Here is a 16,895-nt window from a genome sequence, read left to right as displayed (position 1 = left end):
GTGAAGTGTCAGGAGGCCCAGAGAATGAAAACTACCTGCAGTGATGAAACAATATGTCACCTGTTACACTCTGAGGCAATGTAAGCACTTTGTGTGCATCTCATTGAAAATGTAAACGCCCGAACACTGCCAGGCTTTATGTCAGGCTTTAAGAAATACATAGGATGCATTGACACGATGCTACACAAACTTAATATAAAAGTCACATATATTGCTTTCTGAAGCAACTTAAGACTCAGAATCTTCTTAAATGTTTATCTATCTTGCTGAAAAATAATTCGTGCAGCATTATTCAAAAAGATTTATGCTTAAGGATTTGGTTTAGACAAGATCTTAATTAACCTTTCATGACATTGTATCGTCATATACATGAGTTTAAGGCACATGAAAAGCATGCCTGTACATAGGCATGCTTATTTCTGTATTTAAGCCTGACCCTGACACCGGATTATTTTAGAGTCGACACAAACTTATTTTAGAAGTTACATTCATTGTATTATTTTTTGAAGTTATATTATAGAGACAGGAAACTTGGGGAGTAGAGAGAGGGGGAGGTCGTGCAGTAGATGGTCGAAGCTGGAATCAAACCTGCGACCTCGGCATAGCCTCCGCCGTGGGGCGCTTAGACCACTAGGCCACCAGCGAGCCAAATATTTTTTTTATGTTGCTTCAGATCCTTTTTTACTCATAATGCTTCATTTGTATTTGTGAAAAACACACATAAAGCAGTTTATTTTATCGTTGAAATATTAAATGTCAGTACTGGTAAACACGTTTCAAGATTTCTCAGTGCATTTTTGTACTGAAGCATCTTCTTACTAACAGGCAGAGAAGTGCATAAATATCAGTTCATGTAGCTCCAGTGTGTATCTATGTTGTCTTACAAGTGCAGGCTTTTGGGCTGTGGACATAGAAAAATGGGAATATAATAATAATTCATCTTAAAATCAGATGTGGACTGATGTTTCCTTTCAAATGTCTCAGCAGCAGCTGCCTCTTGCACATGCATCCACATGTGTGTAAGTTGTGTAAATTAGGTGTTGATTGGTTTTGCTCTGGTCTTTGCAAAAAGTGGAGATGTGGACACCTGCAGAAATACTGTACAACTGCTGTCATAATGTAGTTCTAAAATCAGCTATATGAACCGGCCTGCTGTATTCTCTCTTTAATGCGCACATCACAGTGCCAGCAGGAATTCTTGCCGATGCCATGTTTCACATTTTCAAAAGCTCTGATCATTGTTGTTGAGGATTTTTCGTGTGTTCTCGGCTCTGCTGGTGTGAGTCTGAGGCTCTGAGGATGGCAGTGTTGACTGGTCAGTAAAAGACACTTTGTTCTTGTGGATGTAATGAGCGGAACAGCCTCTAGGGGCTGCTAATGAGACTTTAGGCCTTTCAGTTTGTTTGACTCTAAATGTCTTTCAAACACTGCTCTCATTTGTTTTCCTGAGTTCAAAAAGAAGCCGTGGCCTCAGGTAAGACTCACTGATCTTTGTTGCATCTTAAGCAGTGATGAACATGTTTTATATCCCCTCTCCATAGCTGCATCCAGCATCAGACTATACAGCAGTAACTACATGTTGTGTTAATGTTACTTGACAATTGGTATTTGTGAGCAGTAACTTGCAGTCTCTTCTTTCTTGTGCACGTTCTCTTTCGCTGTGTAGTCCTAATCCAACTTCAAATGACCTGTCCTTTTTGAGTTTTGGCAAAAACAAAACGTCACATGCATGTTTCTAGGTCAAATTCAACTAATTAAAAACCTCCTAAAAGCTGCTTTTTGGCACACAAGTCCAGAGGAATAAAGATATAATCGTTATCTTGTTGGTAAATAAAAAGAAGCTCTTGATGTTGTCTTTTTAAGGAGTGCCAACATGCTGAACACTAAACTCTTACTGGATGACCTTCAGTAAATCAAGTCTTTAATAGCTAATTAAAGACTGAGAGTTAGGGGGATGGTTCTTTTCCTCTTAAAGCTGCTGGATTAGATTTTGGATATTGAAGTTGACTGATTAAATATTCCTTAATTATGTTTTTAACTACAAATTATGACGCAGATGACAGCTGCCATTAGACAGTCCAACTGAACTTAGCAGTCGCTGTTTTGTTCAACTCAAACCCTGCTGTATCCAAACCAAACATTATTAATATTTTAGTATTTCACTCAACAAGTCATTTCTGGTTGATCTGCTATTTGATTTTAGCCAGTGACAAAAAGAACGAGTCCTCAAAGGAACGGCCCAGTCTTTATTTTTTTTGAGGTACTAAACGGAAACACAACACGTCGTCTCCTGCATTCCTCCTGTGAAACTACCAAAGACAGTCAAGTCTTAACATCCCACATGACATCACACACAATCTTCAAGAAGCCAGCTTCCCAATCCGCACACACCCACGCCTCCCTCATTATTTACCCCATCAGGTGCAGGAGTAGAATGACATTAGAGGCCTGTGCTGCCAAATAACTGCCCCCCTGTGGGGAATTTGCATTATTCAAGATTAAAGAGCCTCACACAGTGCGCCTCAGTATGGTGTTCCTTCTTCCCCTCCATTTTCGACACACTGAGGACCCTGAATGGCACACCTGTCTCCTGGCATATCCTTTGAAATAATAAGTGTGTGGTAATTGCTGGGGAGTGGGGAGGATTTTGAACATCACTTCCTGACCTCGTGAGTGACACAAACTTTAGAGGGCTACATTTATTCCTCTGCAAATGCATTTTTAATGTGGACTAAAAGTGTTTGTGCATTATTCTGTTCCGGACAGCGGAAGGTGGCTATGACAGGCCTAATGGTCGGATTTTTTATTTTTTTATTATTTTGTCAGGATTCACAAAGTGGCAGATAAGATTGCCTCGTCTATCAAAGTTTAAAAGTATATAGTTTGGGAGTAGATGGATTTTTTTTTTTTCCTTATTCAATCTCAAATGCAGACTCTGGAAAAAAATGATCTTGCACCTTTTGTATAGGGAGTGAAGATGAAGATGCATGCACCCTCTCTGTTATTGACAGCCTGCACTTCAATGAAAAATGGTAAAATGGCAGCTTTTAAGAACTAAACACCTCAGACCCACTGCACACAAAGCCCAACATCACGCCCACATGTGATTGGCTTGATGCAAAACAAAATTTTCTCGTTGCTCTGTCAACACTCTGACAGCATCCCTCTTTAAGAGCTCTCAGGGGTTTATTTGGGGTAACCCTGCATGATAAAAACCATCAGTGTTTGTGTCTCTTCTCCTCCTCCTCGTTCATCTTATCCCCTCACTCCTATTTTCTTGCGCATCTCCCTCTCTCTCCCTCTCTTTCTGCTGTTGACAGCTTACCTTGCAGAGCTCTAATCTCCCACTACTACTGAGCGACCAAGTGTTGGAACAAGTCTCCTTCTGTAATAATTTGGAAACTCTGCCAGTTTCATGTCTTAAAAAAAAAGCAGCAATGAATTTAATTAGAAAGCTGTTGCATATCTCTGTGATACATTTCTTTTAATTAACCCCATGTGAATAAATTAAAAATAATAGGGGGCTGAAAAGTGTGGAAAAACACCCTAATGAAGTTTTCTGTTAATTGGGATGGAGTCTGCTGCCAAACCACAGTGAGAAGTGAGCACCAGGAGCTAACAATGCCTTCTGTAAGCCTCAGAAAAAGGGCCCAGGGCCTTCGTGCTGACTTCAAGTGTAAGAAATGCACCTCTGACGTGATGGAAATGACCGTGGGCCGGGAGAAAAGGCAGTCCTGTTCCAGGCTGCTCTGCTGAGACTCCCCATGCCGCGCTTGAAGCCGGGCCAGTGTTATTGCAGCCCTAATGCGGCTGACTCATTTGGAGCGGATCAGGAGTAATTATGGTAGGGAAAGTGGCTGCCGACCGTGGGGGTCAGGACACTTGTAACATGTGAAAAGAGCAATTATTCCAGGAGACAAAACCCTCCCTTATCCCGGGCAGTGCCAGGGTCAATGCAAGGGACGGCTGGGCTCCGTTTCACCGGGGCTTATTAGCCGCAGCAAGCTGCAAAGTTTGAGAGAGTGCATCTTGTTAATGAACAGTCCCCTCATCTGCACCGGCCCTGTCTGCTCTCACTCCCCCCTCTCCCTCGCTCTCTCTCTCTCCCTGCCGCTTACTGTGGGTGTTAATTATGTCATAATCATAGCATGCATACAGTCCCAGAAAGCACCTCACAGACCCCAGCATTCATACACAACCATCTGGAAATGTAGCATGCAGTACAGTAACACAGAGGGCTCTCATAGCTAACTATAAGAAGAAAAAACACAGTCAGTATGAAATGTTATATTGACTTGGACCTTGTAAGAAAACTACCTTATTTGAGAAGGAGTGTGTGAGTCTATGTTGTCTGTGTGTGTGTGTGTGTGTGTGTGTGTGTGTGTGTGTGTGTGTGTGTGTGTGTGTGTGTGTGTGTGTGTGTGTGTGTGTGTGTGTGTGTGTGTTCACATATGCTCCAACTTAGGACAGGAACATGAATCACGTAGTGAATCAGTGGTCTTTATTTTGCGTATCATTTATAATACACTCATCAGTCGTCTTTCAAACTGGCGTGTGTATTTCCAGCTGATTTTATTATCACCAGATGTCGTGTATTTTTGTGTTTTGGCGATAGAGAAACGCGTCCGTCTTTGGGCGCAATTACAGGGATGACGGAAGCTGAATGAAGGGGGCTGTTTCATGCACACAATGGGGAAGACATCTGCATGAGATCCCCATTAACCTCAGTGGCAGATACCCCGGATTATGGACACATTTTATTTGGGATTGCCATGGTCACAGCGTTTACAGTGGTGGCTGGAAAATAAAAGAGTGGGGTTTAATTTAGCCCCTGCTGCTTCTAAACTGCGGACATGCTGAAAGGTTTTGTAATACAAATTTCGCTTTAATTCCCAGCCTTTGTACTTTCTATATTATCTCGTATATTCCACTGGAGGAATATCATAATCACATTTCATTCAGAACATTTTCATGATGACTTACTCTGTCTCACAGGAATGATCATGTGCAATCAGGAGGTATTCGTGTAGTTATATTATAACCGTATATTTTGAGTCTTTTCCCAGAATGCTTTGGATCAAAGTGGCAGTGATGACAAATGCACTTGTTTCAGCTAGTTGCACTAATTTGGTCCTATAGTGTCTAATTTCCCTGACTTTGTGCATGCATGCACCCCGCTGCTGGCTAACTCCCTCTTATTTGCTGCAGCTGGGAGTTGGAATTATAGGGGCCCCAGAGAGGAGGCCCACCCAGGGCCAGCTTCCACCTCGCTGAAAGCCCACCTCCCTCCCCATGTGTCAGGAAGGCTGAGTGATTCTCATCAAGATCCTTTACCTCCCAGTGAACCAGCAAAGTCTGCATCACACCATGGCGTCAGTGCTTTTAATTGATCAAAAGACATAAAAAAAAAAAAAAACAGAGAATCAGATGTTACTGTCCCCTCTGCCATTAAGGCTGAGTGCCTGAGAGAGCAGCTGCTCCTCTGGGAGCGAGTTTGTGTAGTAGTGTAGTGAAGAATACTGTGGATTTGTGGGTCAGTTTGCTCACAGTTCTGTGTTGTGCTCTTGAGACTAAAACAAATGATCAGTTGTTGTATCAGCGAGAGGTGGTTCAAACATTTATGGTGGTTCCTGTTTCTTCAATTTCAGTATGTGCTGTTTTTTCAGTTACATATCTTTATGAATTGAATATGTTTCCGTTGTAAACTTCTGGTTGGACATAATAAACTAGAAATACAACCATTCACTTTAAAACAAAAACAATGCAAAATTGAAGCTGCTAGCATCTCATTCATCAGGATTTGAAGCTTTTGATTTGCCGTGTATGACACTAGAGTAGAAACCTATGAGTTTTGCATCCGTCAAATAAAACATGTTGCCTAAATAGATCTCTTTGGGTTGTCAGAGGTGTAAAGGAGATTTCCCTTTTGAATGAGCTTCATGAATGCAGTGTTGGTGGTCGGATTAATCAATAATGAAAATAATTACTAGTCACTGCTTCACATGAAACTTGCAATTGCAGAATTTAGCATCTGGTGTTAATTATTTTTTATGGTTGCAATACTTCCTGGTCCGTTTGACATGACGCGGTATTGCTGATGGCGCTGGGACTCATAGCAAACCTGTATGCATTAAAGTAGGGATGTCCTGAAGTGAGGGATGGGCATTTTTAGCCAAAATACTATTCAATAATCATTGGCAACTATTTGACGATTATTCAAATAATCCCCCCACACACACACAGCTGTCCTGCAGGAAGAGGTGCTGCTGGTAGCGTGCCCTGTCAGCGTCTGTCTCGATCTTTACGTCGGTGTTTCTATGACGCAGCGTGGTGTGTGTGTTTATAGTTTACATTTTACAGCCATGCTCAGTCTCTGGAAATACATGTGTAGTTGTGTGAGATTCAGAAACGGAGAAAATCGCTGCGACTGTGGTGAATGTTTTCTTCTTCTTTTGCTTTTTAATGCAGTTAGCATTCTTCTTCTTCTGTTTGCTAATAAGGTTAGCAAACAGCTTTAAGACGCTCTATAGCCACCGTCTGGCGGGAATACCCTATTAAAACCAGACACTGGTAAAAACGATGAAAAATGTTACTTTTAAAACGAGAAAATATTCTAAGTAACTCTTCGATTTTTACAAAGTGAATGAATATTCCAATATTTGAAAATCATTGCCCATCCCTAATAATTTCATAGTTGTTGAAACTCACATTTCATTTCTGACTAACCGACGAGTCTAATGAAAAGAAAGCATGCAGAAAACAATTGTGACCAGCCACAAATTATAATATTTAACAGCTAAACACAAGATCACATAATCTGCAGGTAAACAATGTCAAAATTGGTTAGCTTGAGGTTGACGCCAGCATACCTGTGCTGGTTTAGCATTGCTCCAGTTGAGTGGTTATATGCGTGTTGACGTAAACACAGCCTACATACAGCTTTATCTCTATTTTCGAGATCAAAAATCAACTATGCTACAAAATGCCATCTGTCATCTGTGCGTGTTTACATCCAGGTAGTAGAGCGTTGTAGAGTGATGGCAGTGTTAACTGGAGCTGCAGCTCAGGCTAGCGGCAGGAGGCTCAGACACAGCACATACCTGTATGAGGGCCCTACATTTAGAAAATAAATGTGCATCCCTATATTTTTATAAAAATGAGAGCCAGACACTTTAGTGCTATTGATAGAAATAAAGAGGGGTATGGAAAATGTCATCCGTCTTTTCACACACTCTTGTCCAGTCTGAGGAAATGTGGGTCAGGCCCTGTCTGTGTTATAACTGTGTGTCTCTTCTATCAACACTTCCTTGAGTGCTCCAAACAGCAAATTTTCTCTTAAAACCTTAAATATATCAAAAAAAGGTTAGCAGACTGATGTGATTTTTCTGATAGCAGTAACGACAGAAGTCTAAATGGGGTAACATAGAAATCGGATGCTATCTCTATAATGGAAAATACATGCTCTGACAGACTGCTTGGGCTGAGAAAAACTAACTGTACATATTCTTGAAAGATACAATCTTAAAGAAAGTAGATGGATGGAAGCAGGGAGAAATGACAGGGCTTTACACACAGTACTAATGGCAAATTAAATTCCTGCTCAGGATGGATTTTTGGCAGGGCGAGTGCTGTCTCTCCACTTTGAAAGCTAAAATGCATCCCTTGTTGGAGAATGAATCGTGATGTTGAGAGGCATGCTTTTGGTGACATCAAATGACACTGGAAGGTCAGTGGCACTTGTATCTGTTAAATGGATTGGATTAAGTGGAGGCTGCCTCCTAGTCTGCTGCTTCCTTTCATAATGCAGCTTTTCTTTTTGGGGAGGCGGCGAGCATAGGAGGTTCTGTTCTCCTCCACAGTTTCACAAGGCGCCAGGAGTGGTGACAGGTGCAGGAAAATGTCTCGTGGCATTAAGGGAATTGAAAAGACATTTACTTTACACAGTCATTTTTTTTTCTGTCACTGCTCTTTGTTTAGGAGGTTCGAGCGAGTGCCTGCTACACTACTATTAAAGCTGTTTTCCAGAGGCTGCTTTGGTACAAGACATCAAACTAATGTTTGTTCCCCGCAATGGCATCAAGAAAACAGCATCAGTTGAATGTGCAAACTGGTTTCCTGGCAGACATGGAGCATTCCTCCACTGAGAAATCTCTCTTACAGTCAGGCATGAAGAGCCAGGACATATGCATGAAGACAAGAATGTCAGATTAAGTGCAAACACAGAACGCAGGTTTTACAAAAGGCACAGATAGAGCAAAACAAAGCGTGCAACCAATAGAGGAGGCGTGCTGCAAACAGCTATTCCAGGATAGGTTAAGCTTTGGCCTTTTCAAACCTGATGTAAAACACACCAAGAAATGTTTAAGGAGTGTGTAGCTTGTGGTGGTCTCAACCAATTAGGAGTAGTTCTCTGGAGGTGGAGGAACGACCTTTTTGTATAATTAGTTCTCTTATTTAAAGCAAAGATTTTGAGTAGAATAACTAATTAGGTGTCATAAAAGGCAAATTAAAGATTTTGGTGATCCCCAAGGGGATTGCAGCAACTCCTTTCTTTCTTTACACAAGCTTTAAAGCGCACATACACATGTACACACACACACAGACACACACAGGCATTTTCTTTCTCCTCATTAAGACTGTTTTTAGTTCTGTAGAAGGCTGTCAGGCCAGCACTGTTGGCATACCTGCAGAGAGCTCTCCTAACAAGCCGTGAAATGCAGGTAGAGGAGTCCACCCTTAGCCAGTAGGGCTTGAATTTGAAGCTTTTTAGCTTCATTTACACTGAACATTGGTATTTATAGCAGGTTTTGTGATCCTAATGTGCCAGCTTCAAGGGGTCTGTTTTGAGGAGGGGGGGGGGTTAAGGGAGCTGGAAGGCAGGCAGAACACTAATTGATGGCTCCCATCGCCAGCACTGAACCAATAAGCCTCTCGCTTTCACTTCTGATAAAGAAATAAGATGGCTCAACACCACCGGAGCACTTACTGACACATAAACCAAAGCCATAAATTTAACTAACAAGCTCTCCTATTTCTTTCACCTCTTTTTTTAAAAGGGGAAACACTAATTATATTACATTCATAGCATTATTGATGTGTGGATGGTCAAGAATCGCTGAGCAAATCTGGATCCAATAAGGCACTTTGTGAGTCAATTTAGGTGTGCAAATATGAGTGTGTGACAGAAAGAGAGAGAGAGAGAGAGAAAATATGCTTCTTTATTCCAAAGTAGGCCTTTGAAAAGTGTTGGAAGGTTTTTATGAAAGAGAACGAAGCTGACAGGCTTAGGGGGAAAAAAGAAAACTGCACTCAGAGTGAAGCAGTCCCCTGTTGCCAGCTGAAGTTGTGTTTATCACCGAGCAAACCACAGAAGTTACTGTAAAATGGCAGCTCTTACGACACAATGACCCCATTCACACTCAACTTTACACTGTCGCAACCCCGCATAAAGAAAGGTAAATAAAAACTTTATCTAGTCTGGACAAAATGTACCGGAGCACATCTCTAAAGTGCAACAGTTAACAAGTGACATTTCGCTCCAAACTCTGTATAACGTCTCTCTAAAGCGGGCCTTTACAGATATCCACAAACACATACAAAATGCTTGCCTAACCCCCTGTCATGCAGAGTGTCCAGCCTTTTTTTGTGCGAGAGAGAGAAATGTGTTTTGAAAGTAGAGTGGCAAGTGGCGTCCACTGTGTGTTCTTTTAGACGGATCAATAGCTCAGTGTGTGAGAGAGTGTCTTAAGAGCTGTTGTCTTGTGCTTTCAGCTGTGGCAGACCTGTTAGTGCTACAGAGGGGAGCTGCGCGCCCCTGCCTCTGTACCACCAGTGGCCTGAGGGGGGCTTTTAGTCCAAACACAAATGTCAACCACACATACACTATTAGTGTTTAGTGCAGTTATTAAATGGACTTTATTTGTCCTTTAGGAGGCTAAAAGGCGTGCTTAAAGGGGACCTGCGTGACAGCAGGGCAATTTGCGAGTTTGGTAACTTAGGCCCGCTCGTTGCAGACACATGAGTACAGATAAGTGTAAAAGGAGGAAAAGGCTGTAATGCTCTGAGTACTGTGTGTGTGATTTTGTGGTTTGCCTGCACTAATGTGTGTGTGAGGCTGTGTCAGTGTGTCCCTGTGTGTGTGTATGAAACACAGAGAGTGAGTGTATGCTAAAAGGCACTTAGGCCATAACATATCTCACTGGGGTCTGGTAGCAGCGTTTTGTGGTCAGAGGCTTTTTAAAAGGTTAATGTTAATCTATACCAAACAAAGCCCATGAGGAGCTTTTACAGCTGTGGACAGTTGAGCAAAATGGGCTTTGATGAAATGGTAGGTAACTAACGTGCTACTCAGCTCGCTGTAAATACCACAGTAAGCAAAATAAACATTGTGTCTTTTATCTGGAGGAGCACACACGACATGCCCCCCTCCTCTGGAACCTGCTGCAAGTGATCATGTAACTTTTGTACTACAGCATGTTCCTGGTGGAACAAGTAAGTCAGGGCTTTGTAGTCCAATGTGACCTGTGTGCCTATCTACATGGAAGAATGTTTTCTTTAATGCATATGAAGCAGGTAGGCAGTGTGCTGTGGCCAGGCTTAGACGCCTCGAGAAGCAGCTAGCTTATCAAAATGAGAACATGAAAAGTCACTCGTGTTCCCGGGCCGTAAATCACGCGTGGCTGTTTGTCTCCTTATCACTTACAGGTGTGCCGATGCTCTCCGTCCAGCCCAAAGGGAAACAGAAGGGGTGTGCTGGCTGCAATCGCAAGATTAAAGACCGCTACCTGCTCAAGGCCCTGGACAAATACTGGCACGAGGACTGTCTCAAATGTGCCTGCTGCGACTGCCGCCTGGGGGAGGTGGGCTCCACCCTCTATACGAAAGCCAACCTCATCCTCTGTCGCAGGGACTACCTGAGGCAAGAAAGACACACAATCACCTCTTAACACTCACAACAAAAAAAAAAGGCACTTCATTCCCAGGGCTGTGTGACATGAAAGGACCACAAAGGGCTTTTTCTCCTCCTGGTTTGAAACCGTTCTCTGCATTTGTTTTCTTAAGTCTATCTAAATCACACAAAGATAACTGTGACAACTTCATAAAGGAGAAACCCAATATGAGGAGAGTTTGTTGTCATATTTACAGCATGCATACACTAGACCGTAACATTGCTTCAATATAAACATATTGCATGTGCAGAAAAAGGAACATTTGGGGCATTTAGGAGGGTTGCTTCTCATTTCTTTAACTGTAGTACAACTATAGCATGTGCGTTAGGAGCTAATGTTTTAATTGGATCAATTTACCTCATCTTAACATCTACAAAAATTATTGAATTAGACTTTATTTTAATGTAGTAACAGTTTAATTACACACTGAAACACATTAACAAATGTACCACATTATAATTACTTTGTGCTTGTCTGTTTCCATGTAAATGTGTGTAATCAGCTGATCTCAATCACTTTACTGAATAGTAGCAGTCCAAAGATACAAAAAATTGTCGGTTCAGAACGGTCCTCGGATTTGAAGTCTGGCTTCAGTACATATTTGGTACGGTCAGAGATACAAACACAACACTTAAAGAACCTATACATATTGTCTAAAATGAAGCATCAACAGTTCAGGCCTGCTCGGATTTCTTTTAAATAACATTTTAAATGAAACATAATTAAAGAAATTATCGTACCAAATTAGAATTACAATAAAGAATAGAACCAAGCAGGGAAATCAACACCTCTCATGCGCCAAATGCAGGCAGATTTGATATTTGGCGGGTACATTTCAGAAGGCTATTCACCAAATAACGGGTAAATATTTGTACCTAAATAGTCACGTAATTAAAAATAACTAACCACATTTGGTGTGACTGCAGCTTCTGTCTCCTGCTCCTCTGCTGTCTGCATGTCGGGTGACACGCATACAAACGCACACAAGAACACAACACACCACTGATTACTAAAGTGGACATCAGCTACCATGCTGAAATCAGGGTTTCAAGATAAAGACTTAAGGCCAAGTTTAGTTTTGTCTTGTCTGGCCCAGCAAGAGGCGTGATATTAAGTATTATCTTTTATTTGAGATTATGTGATCTACGCTTGATTAATGAGTACACTGTTTCCTTTCTCTGCCCCTCACACCGATGATCTAAGGTGACTGACCACGGATGAAAAAGAATGAAAAAGAATCTAAACTCAGTATGTTTTGAGGTGATAATTAAGAAGTCACTTTGCTGAAACATATGTTCCAGCAGCCAACAAGTCAAGCTACACATGCTGTGTCCATGTGGGGATTTTAAATTTCAAGTACCTTTAGTTTTGCACCGACCAAAAGTGCTGTACCGCAATGCGTGTCCCTTTACACCCCTACTGAATTTGTCCATTTAAACAATACATGTGTATTTTTGTGAAGTTGAAGCATTACATGTTTACATTCATAGTGTTTTCACTTACATCCTCAGCTGTTTAAGTGTTTATATGAAAACAGAGGACTCGTGTCAGTGAGTAGACCCGCTCTCAGTAGTACAGAGCTGTAGGCAGTGAGAAAGCTCCCGGCAGGCTTGTTGCTTCATCAGTGTCTTTGGCTCGGTATCCCCCCCTTCAGATGCCCCTGCCATCTGCTTGTTAAATTAAACATGACCATTTCCTGGGCGTTAAGTCACATTCCCAATGAGATCCTACCATTTATCTGAGAGAGAATCCCCCCGGGGCCGACTTAGGGATGCCAGTGCCCTAAAACCCCCCCACCCATCCTCTCCTAAAAATCCCTGTCCTCTCTCTTTCTCTATTTCCCTTCTGCCTACTTGTCCCAGCCTTCTACCCTTCGGTTAAAACCAGTCATTACTTTTATTAAAAAACTTCAGATATAACTGTGTACCACCTCTAACCTCCTGATCAAAGAGAACCTTAATCAACTTGGTTATTTTCCGACCTAACTCATGGATCTCCATAACATCTCACTTATAGCTCAGCTCCTCCTCTGACCTGGATGGAGCCCACAGCCCACTTGAGAGGCGCTTAGGGACGTTACATCGAGATAGGCCATTACCATCCATCAGTTCCCACCCACAGTTAATGCTTTTAAGATGCAGTGAGAGGTCCACTACAACCTGATGTTGCCCCCAGAAGGGGCAGATGGTGCAGATGAGGTAATAATAAATGGGCAAATGACCAAGAGAAGGCAAAAATGATGAAGCTCAGAGTTTCACTTGGTAAAATACATCTGCTGAAAGGACAGCCCCCCCCCCCCCCCTCCTCAAGCCATAAGTGCCTAACTGGCACTGTGAGGGGAGAAGGAAAAGCTTTCTGGCACATTAAACCAGTAAGATGTAGAGGTCAGAGAAGGGATGAAAAACTGAGAGTGACATATGAAATCAAGAGTTAGGAATAGTGAAATAAGAATAAAAAGGAAAGAGGAGAAGGAGAAAGCTTTCTGTGCTCCTCTGTTGCCCCGGACTGCCTAATGAAATCCATCCCACTCGGCTGCTCTTCAGCCTGCGACAAATGCAGAACACTTAATGGCTGGAGATGCTTGAGATGAATTCTATTATGAAACAAATTAAAAACCTTGCCTTGCGTATAGAGAAGAGGCAGTTTGAAAGTATTTGAAAGTAGGTGATGCAGTCTCCCTCCTGTTTCCTTTTCATTCTTTTTTTCCCGTGCAGAAAGATGTAGGCTCCCCTCACCTGCAGTAATGAAGTTAAATCTGTGCGCTGAATTAGCCTCCTGCACTTCATTACAGACGAGCCGGTGGATCAAACACACTTTGGTTATTTCCCAGGGTTTGGAACCCTGCCATGCTCACATTAATTATTATAGGAGCTCCATCTGTGATTGTCCTTCACTGGCATTAGCAACTTATTGAATGCACTCACGCTTTTCTCAATCTTACACACCAGCACACACAAACACTAAAACACACACATACCTTAAACTGCGTCCTCCTGTGCCCTCCAAACAGCGATGCTACAAAAAGTTCAGTTTTTAATGTCCCTGACATTCACTTCCCCCTATCAAGAGAGATTTATTTTAGCAAATTGGCCACGCTCTTTCAAGATAAATGAGAATAATAGATTAATTAGCTGTTTCCTTTATGTCTAGGGCCCAGGATGGTACGACTTCACCAGAGGGTTGACAATCTAGTCATGGTGTGATCATCAGGACTTGAAGCCTGAAATCATTTCATCTTCCATTTCATATATTAGAGAGGACATAATAGTCATCCACTTATCAAAATGGGGTATAATTAACTGTAAGAGGAAAAACGTTTTCAAGATAATGAACATTATAAGTTATCCACAAACCAGTGGAATAGCAGGAGGAAGATGATAGCTCCATCTGGATGTGACTGTTTTTTTAAATCTGTCCTCTCTGTACTACTTTAGGAAGTAAAACAAAAGATCTCCTCTTTCTGTAACAGTTGCTCTTCCTCTCTGGGAAAGACAGAGCTGAACAGAAAAAGGTTTACACTTTAAAAAGACACAACTGTTAGGGAGGGTCAGAACATGCGATGCATGCATTAACAGCTTTCCCTTTTTATGAAATCTGACAAACCCTGTGCAGGCTGGGAAGTCTCAAAGAGCTCAGAGAACAGGTAGAAAACTTCAAGAGCAACAGTCCAATCTGAAGGAAGCAATACAGAGAGGCAGATGATGCACTGCAGCAGATTTGAGGGTTTGAAGTTAGTAAAGCAGCAACTTAAAAGACCTAAAGAAGCCCCTCTTTTCTCTACAGACCCCTTGTAATAACTCAATAACACAGGAAGCAGAGCAGAGCTTCTTTGCATTCCTGCCATCCAGCTCTGCTCCCAACAACCCACATCTGCACACAAAGTTTAGACTAAGTATGAGCTCTTTTTTAAAAAGAGAGTGAGCGTGACTGAAGAATAAAGTCTGGTTCACACTCGTAGATTTTTTAAAGTCTTAACAGATGTTGAATATGTGAGACCCTGCGCATGATTAGAAATAATGATCGATTTAACAGTTTTGTTCTTATGGTGTGTCGAGTGCAATGAGACGTCAAAAACTGCACGCAACGAGATCCACCACACCACAGAGTCCATGCTCTCCAAACTGGAGAAATGACTTTAGAGTAAACAAACATGGCGGACAAGAGTTAGTTTAGCGCTGATAGTTTGGATGCACCAATCCAATCCTGGTACTGGGTATCAGCCAATCATGGGGAAGATCAATTCAACCCAGTTCTATGCTATTCTGTGTTTGCAGCATCCATGTGACACCACTATGTCATTAGCGTGTTGGCAGGTCTGTGCAACTTGCAACACTCATGTTTTGAGGGATAACGTTAGGGTTAGGAATGGGACATGATTTACGAATAGTCGAATATTTGTGCACTTTGTAAAAATCGAAGACTTAATCTGACTAGTATCTTATTTCAAAATTCAAATTTTTCATCGTATTCACTGGTGTCTGCTTGTAATAGGGTATTCCCGCCAGACGGGGGGTAAAGAGCGTCTTGAAGCTGTTTGCTAACCGCATAAAGTAGCTAACAGGAGAAGAATGCAAACTACATTAAATATCAAAAGAAGAAGAAAACATTAGTCGCTGGAAGTACATGTGTAGTGGTGAGATTTAGAAACAGAGACCGAGCATGGCCGTTCTGCGTCACAGAAACACCGACATTAAGGTTGAGAGGCTGCCAGTGCCTGCTACTAGCAGCACCTCGTCCCGGTGCTAGTTAACGCGACTGCCAAACAAACGCCGCGTTTACACGACAGGTGTGTCGTGGAGTGTTTACTTTTACTGTCTACACCAGCAGTGCAACAAATGTTGTGTTAGTCGCTGTTGTCTCAACTTACGAGCTTGATTACGAATAATCGCTGAATAAATGCCAGTGGTTATTGAATAGTATTTTGGCTTGAAATGCCCATCCCTAGTTAGAGTAGCAAAATATAACAAAACCAGTTTAATCGAGCATCTCAAGACTCATCATGCCAAAGAATCCAACAAGTTCAACCAAACAAAACGGAAGCTGAAACAAAGCTGTTAACGTCAGTCTTACACTCCAGCTTCTCAAACAGAAGAATGTGCTGCTTTACTTTGTTAGATCTGGTGTTTTGCTGTAAATCACAAACTGTGCAAATTACACATAGCAGTTGTGTTCAATCCCTGTATTAACTACAGTAGTTTCAGGACTATCTACTAAAATCTACAATAAAATAGGTAATTTAATAAATATCTAACAACAGAGTGAGAGGTTCCTGAAAACACACACTGCAATCCAATAAGCAGCCCGCCTGCCTTCACTTTATTCCACATGATCCCGCTCAGAAATCCAAGCCAGAATGTCTCACAGGTTGTGGAGAGAAACCCAAATCTGCACCTCTAACCCTCATATCCATACAAATAAATCACAGAGACGTCTGCATATAAAGAGAGTTTTTTACGCTTTAAACTCTGCTACAATGATGATGATTTATCGATGAAACTAAATGGGCTGAGTCTGTTGTGAGGATTATTTTGCAGGAACTCACCTTTAACTCGCTTTTTAAATGAAAGGCTTCAAAGAATCTGTGTTGATGTGGAATAATTTTTTTTCCTTCTCTTTTGTGAATATTGATTTATTTAATCCAAATGACCGGGGAAATTGAAGTGCATGAGCCACTGCACTCCCACAATACAGGACATGTGTCAGAACAATGCGTGGAAATTGTGCAGAAAATGGTCTATTCAAACTCAAATTCTTCTGTAAATTACATGAATTCATGTGTTTTTCAAAAGGTGCATCTTCTGCTCTGTGAGGGCACCGTTTCACAGAGAAAACACACAACAAAGACAGCAGCGACTTCATTAAAGTAGTTTCCGTGTGGGTGCAACATAATGTGCATATAATGTATGACTTCATAGAGAATCTGTGGTAAAAGTCTAATTAATCACA

General features: G+C 41.7%; 1 protein-coding gene and 1 long non-coding RNA gene across 5 annotated transcripts in view; one reads left to right on the top strand and one right to left on the bottom strand.

The window, feature by feature from the left end:
• Positions 1-16,895, bottom strand: part of LOC117810429 — a 200,547-nt gene that overhangs the window by 125,454 nt on the left and 58,198 nt on the right. Inside the window, exon 3 of one of the 4 annotated variants that reach the window (XR_004630783.1) lies at positions 9,201-10,913. The exons of the other annotated variants lie outside the window; for them this stretch is intronic. This is a non-coding gene — a long non-coding RNA (uncharacterized LOC117810429). Of the gene's footprint in view, positions 1-9,200; positions 10,914-16,895 lie in introns of those variants that run through there. 4 annotated transcript variants of the gene reach the window in all.
• Positions 1-16,895, top strand: part of lmo1 (LIM domain only 1) — a 31,814-nt gene that overhangs the window by 5,333 nt on the left and 9,586 nt on the right. The window contains exon 2 of the mRNA XM_034680266.1: positions 10,705-10,918. Within this exon, the coding sequence (XP_034536157.1) occupies positions 10,705-10,918 (214 nt within the window). The remainder of the gene's footprint in view (positions 1-10,704; positions 10,919-16,895) is intronic.

This window comes from Notolabrus celidotus, chromosome 3, assembly GCF_009762535.1.
Source record: "Notolabrus celidotus isolate fNotCel1 chromosome 3, fNotCel1.pri, whole genome shotgun sequence".
Lineage (NCBI taxonomy): Eukaryota > Metazoa > Chordata > Actinopteri > Labriformes > Labridae > Notolabrus > Notolabrus celidotus.
This window is presented reverse-complemented; position numbering and strand designations above follow the sequence as displayed.